Consider the following 5,393-nt stretch of genomic DNA (forward strand, 5'->3'; position numbering starts at 1 on the left):
GCTCCCTCAGGTACGTCACTCATCCCACTCACCTTATACCTCTCAGATCCATTCTGACTTGAGCGTCGGAATGTCTTTGCAGGTACCACCCCTCATTGCTCCAATCAGACGATCCGGCAACCGCCTCGACCCGCAAGCCATCGATCCATCTCACAACCCCCATCCTCCAATACCTCCTAAATGGAGCGTTGCCAGAGGATCCCAGAGAGGCGAAGTGGTTAAAACGGGAAGCCATCAACCATACTACAATAGCGGGACATCTTTACAAACGAGGATTCTCACAACCCCTCCTCAAATACATCGAACCCGGCGACACGAACTATATACTCCGCGAGATTCACGAAGGATGCTGCGGCCACCACATCGAAGGCAAAACCCTAGCCCAGAAGGTCATCCGAGCAGGATACTTCTAGCCCTCTGTCATCAAAGACTCCCTACAATTGATCAAAAGTTGTAACAAATGCCAGATGCATTTTGACTTCCACCAAGCCACCCCACACCAGCTCAATACCATAATGGCAGACCGATCCCTTGGGACATGGGGCATCGACCTCGTCGGCCCTTTTTCCCATCGCTCCCGGAAAACTCCGATAAATCATCGTCGCCATCAACTACTACCCCAAGTGGATAGAAGCCGAACCCTTAGCTTCCATTACGGCAACCCAATGCCGAAAGTTCTTATGGAAACACGTGGTAACCCGGTTCGGTATCCCAAGGTCGTAATCTCAGATAACGGAACACAATTCATGGACAAGCGATTCCGAGAATTTCTAGAAGGACTTCACATATCTCACAACTTCAGCTTAGTAGAGCACCCACAAACAAGCGGGCAAGTGGAATCGGCCAACAAGATAATAGTAAAAGGCCTCAAAAAACGGCTCGACGAGGCCAAAGGACTCTGGGCTGACGAGCTGGGATCTGTCCTCTGGTCATACCGAACCACCCCCCAGACCTCTACGGGAGAAACCCCATTCTGGCTAACCTACGGCTTGGAAGCCATCATTCCTGTAGAGGTCGGGGACTTCAGTCCAAGAAGAACTGTTGGCAGCAACGATGAGGACGCAGAACGAGACTTTATGGACGAGGTCCGGAGCATAACCCACCTACGAGAGCTAGCGCTAAAACAAAGGATCGGCCTAAGGTACAACCGCAGCGTAATCCGACGAGAATTCGGCCCCGATGACCTTATCTTAGGATGAAACGACATTGGCACCCCCACCCCCGGAGAAGGGAAGCTCACCCCCAACTGGGAAGGCCCGTACAGAATCAAGGCAGTAATCAGAAAAGGAGCCTACAAACTCGAACGACTTAACGGCACCGAGATACCAAGAACCTGGAACGCTGCCAACCTAATTATTTCCGCCGCCCCAAAACGGCAAGAAATGTGCGGCCACCGCCGGGGACCGATCACCCCTGAGGCCCCAAAACATGATTAAAATGACCTAACGACGGCCACACCCCCCAAACGGCCCATGCACCTCGAGTCATGAAAAAACTCAAGACTAAATGATGAAGCCAAAACAAAACGGCTTAAAAGGTAAAGGCCAGAACGGCCTAAACACAAATCCACAGAGCGTACAAATATCAGAATCAACAAACGGCTTAAAAACCAAACGGTCCGAACGGCCCAAAACGTAAATCCAACAAACAAAGTATAAATCATCCAAGTCACAAAACACGGCCACATGGCCAAAACACTAGCAAGAAATTACAAGTCCTTAAATCGGCATAAGATGCAACTAAAAGAGAAAACATAAAGAACCTTACTAGAGGTCGACGATCTGGCCATCCCGAACGATCTTATACGCCCCCATAATGGACCCATCAGCTTATGGCGCAAGAACCCGAGCCTGAGCCTTTATCTTCTCCTCAGTAGCCGAGATTGTAGCCTTCACATAAGCCAACAGCTTCGCCTTCTCCTTCTTCAGTCCCTCAGCCTCGGCCTTCAAGGCGGCCGCCTCGGCCTTCAAGGTGCCCACCTCGGCAAGGAGCACGGAAGCCTGAGACTTGGCATCCAAGGCCCTCCTTTGCTCCCCCCCAAGCTGAGACAAAAGCGAAGTTTCGACCTTGGAAAGACGAAGCAGCTTGGCCCCGGCATCCTCGGAGACCTTCACGACCTTCTCCCTCACCATCTCAGACACATCAAGCTGTTCCTTCATCTTGGCCACCTCGATCTGGGACTGGCGCAACATCTTGTCCAGGAGACCTACCTGGGCCATTACAGACTCGGCCTTCCGGACTATGACAACAGAGTGGAGGAGGGAACGATACACCGACTTCGCCTGGAAGACCATGTCATAATCATCAAAAAACCCCTCGGTGCCGGGCATCAAATACTGGTCGATGAAGGCCGGAGCATCAAATCTTCGGTCCATCATGGAAGGCACCACGTCCTCCTCCTCCTCCAAGTTCTCACTGCTAATCTCCTCCGGCCTCTTCCACTTCCGGGAAGTGTCAGCGACCGAAACTACGACCACCTCCTCATCCCGAGCTGAAGCCACTGGGCCTGGTGAAACATGGCCACCACCCCCAGCCCCGGCCAAGGCTAGTTCCTGAGAAACAGCTTGAGAGCCCCTGGCAGGATGGGATGAGGGGGTAGAAGGAGAGGCAGCAGATGCCTCCTTCCGGTCCATGGCAGTCTTCAATCTCGCCAAATTTGTCATTCCACCGGCCATCTCAACTGGAAAAAGGAAGAAAGAAATATAAGTACCTAATTCGGCAAAACGGTTGACAATAAAAGCACAACAAAAACACATACCAACAAAGGTCCAACAAGCAACCGGGTCCCCCATCACGTCCCTAGGACACAAAGGACGCTCCCTGAAAAGATGCCAGAGGACACCAGCGACATCCCAATCCTCCGGGGACAAAAACTCTAGAGTAACCTTTGTCAGATACCACGGCCCAGCACCAAAGTTCCAGTACGTCGGGAACCGACGTTCCCCTCCAACGTCATCCGAAAAGGATGATGCCCCCAAGCAGGGCGCACCTTGAAATACTTTCCCTTGAAACCGTGAAAGGAATCCTCGTATAAACCGAATATACGTCGATGGGGCTTATCCCTAAACGACATATATCCCTTCTTATGCTTCTCCTCTTTGGTAAACAGGGTGCATAAGAAGAGGAAGAGGAAAACATTCACTGAAGCCGGGAGCTCCAGGTACTCATACACAAGCTCGAAGGCACGTATCGCTGCCCAACTATTCGGATGTACCTAAGACGGTTCCACGGAATACCGGCTCAACAACTGCTGAACAAAGGGTGAAAAGGGAAACCGCACGCCGAGCTGAGTAAATATCGACTCGTACACCCACATCCAGTCTGGGACGGTCGGCGAATTGAGGTTGACATAGCAAACCCTTTCGTCGACTCCGGGGAGGGGGAGCTCGTACTAGCGCTCGGCATCTCCATCCCCACAAACATCCCCCTGGTCGCGGAGCCGCTGAAGATCCACCTCCGTCATCCGAGATGGCGTTCCCCAAACGTCACTAGTCACCCAGGAATAAAGGGAAGGAACGCCTCTGGCCGGGAACCACTGGAGCACCCACACCCTCAGATCTCTGTTGAGACATACCTAAAACAAGGGGGAGCACCACCGTCAGCCTACTAAAGCTACGGGCGGAAAATAGTAGAAAAAATGACCAAACACTACTATCCACCACATCCTATGCCTATAACACAGCGGTGCTCATTCCCTCCAAAATAAACCCACTACCCCGAAACCGAAACAAAAGTATCATACAGATATAAAAAAAACAGCCCCAACGCATGCAAGCGAAGCAAAAGCAAATAAACAAACAAAGACAGAAGAGGAGTACCAACCTAATTCAGTTAGAGCGAGTAGAAGGAAAGACGCAGAATGGGAACACGAACCAGAGAAGGAAGCAAAAATACCAAAGAACAAAATGTGTAGCGGTTTATTCTTTCTTCAAAGAGAAAGGCGAAAGAAGGAAAGGAGGACGAAAGGAAGATATAAGGCAAAAGGAGGGAAATAGAAGGAAATGGAACAGCTACTAAAACGTTTTCAAAAAGTAAAGGTCAAAAGCGAAAAGACTGAAATGACCCCTCGCGTTCAATGCAATTTAAAACACATTGGAAAATGAAAACTGCCCTTCGAGAAGCGCAACGGACACATGACAAGACGGCCCAATAAAAACAAAAAAACCTACACGTAGGCCTCCACGACACGACACTGGGAGTAACCGGCCGGGTCCTCGGAACGACTACCCAAGACCAAGAACCTCCAGAAACCACGAAAGCATCGAGCCACAAACGGCGAGCAAAAAGACCTCCAGCGACGGAGACCGACCTCACTCGCTCTCCCGCTGCGGGGGCAACTGTTACGAACCCGGTCCCCAGGTCCCCACTCGGAATGGCCTCCCGACCCAGTCTATAGGTCGAGCCCATCCTCTTCTTCTAAAATGCCCAAAATCGGCCCTCTCAATCCCATAACCAACAACCAAATTCAAATATCTCCCTTACCTTAACCAAATAAGATAAGATAAGATAAGCTACCTCCACCTATATAAAGGGGGCCTCAGGTTCCCTCAGGTACGCCACTTATTCCACTCACCTTATACCTTATACCTTTTAGATCCATTCTAACTTGAGCGTCGGAGTGTCTTTGTAAGTACCACCCCCTGTTGTTCCAGTTAGACGATCCGGCAACCGTCTCGACTCGTAAACCCCCGATCTATCTCACAACCCGTACCAGAGACATTTTGTACAGTAATATATACTCATTTTTTATTATTTTTTAATACAATAACAGTTAGAAAATATTAAAATTTATCTTAATGACTTTAAAATATTAAAATTGTGTAAATTAGTAAGGATTTAACTTCAAGGCTTAACTTTTTATAACACTGAACCATACATAGAGAAATTAGTAAATAAAATGTAGGATAAAGTATATTTTTTATTTTTGAAATTTGATAAAAGTTTTAAAAATATTTTTAAGTTTTATTTTATTTTAATTTTGTCTTAAAAATTTTTTATTTGTATCAAATATACTCCTGACAGCTAATTTTTTAAAAAATTTAAGATTAATTCAACAATAATAAAAATATTTTTAAAATTTGTATCAAATTTTAAGAATAAAAAATATACTTTATCCTAAAATCTATTCACTTAATATAATTATTTAAAAAAAATAGTGTATTTCATTATTTAGATAGACAACAAAATAAGACATTTATATGACTGACTTGTCAAACTGATAAACAATCATTGAATATTTATTTTATCAAACCTTTTTTTTTAAAATATAGATAAGTTATTGATACCTTGGAACAGGTAGCATTACATGTTTCATTTGGAGCTGCACAGTGCACACACGTATTCGAGTTCTCTGAGAGAAAAATAGAACCCGTGTAATAGTAGCGTTTGAGTGG

At 47.0% G+C, this 5,393-nt stretch overlaps 1 protein-coding gene across 1 annotated transcript; it reads left to right on the plus strand.

The window, feature by feature from the left end:
- Window positions 516-1,199, plus strand: LOC107627938 (uncharacterized protein K02A2.6-like). Its single transcript, XM_016330745.1, has one exon. The coding sequence runs from the start codon at window positions 516-518 to the stop codon at window positions 1,197-1,199; it is 684 nt and encodes a 227-aa protein (XP_016186231.1).

Source organism: Arachis ipaensis, chromosome B02, assembly GCF_000816755.2.
Source record: "Arachis ipaensis cultivar K30076 chromosome B02, Araip1.1, whole genome shotgun sequence".
In the NCBI taxonomy this organism is placed as follows: domain Eukaryota; kingdom Viridiplantae; phylum Streptophyta; class Magnoliopsida; order Fabales; family Fabaceae; genus Arachis; species Arachis ipaensis.

Bases quoted from the DNA above. Each gene is read 5' to 3' on its own strand.
- LOC107627938 (XM_016330745.1), top strand. From the start codon at position 516: ATGGCAGACCGATCCCTTGGGACATGGGGCATCGACCTCGTCGGCCCT.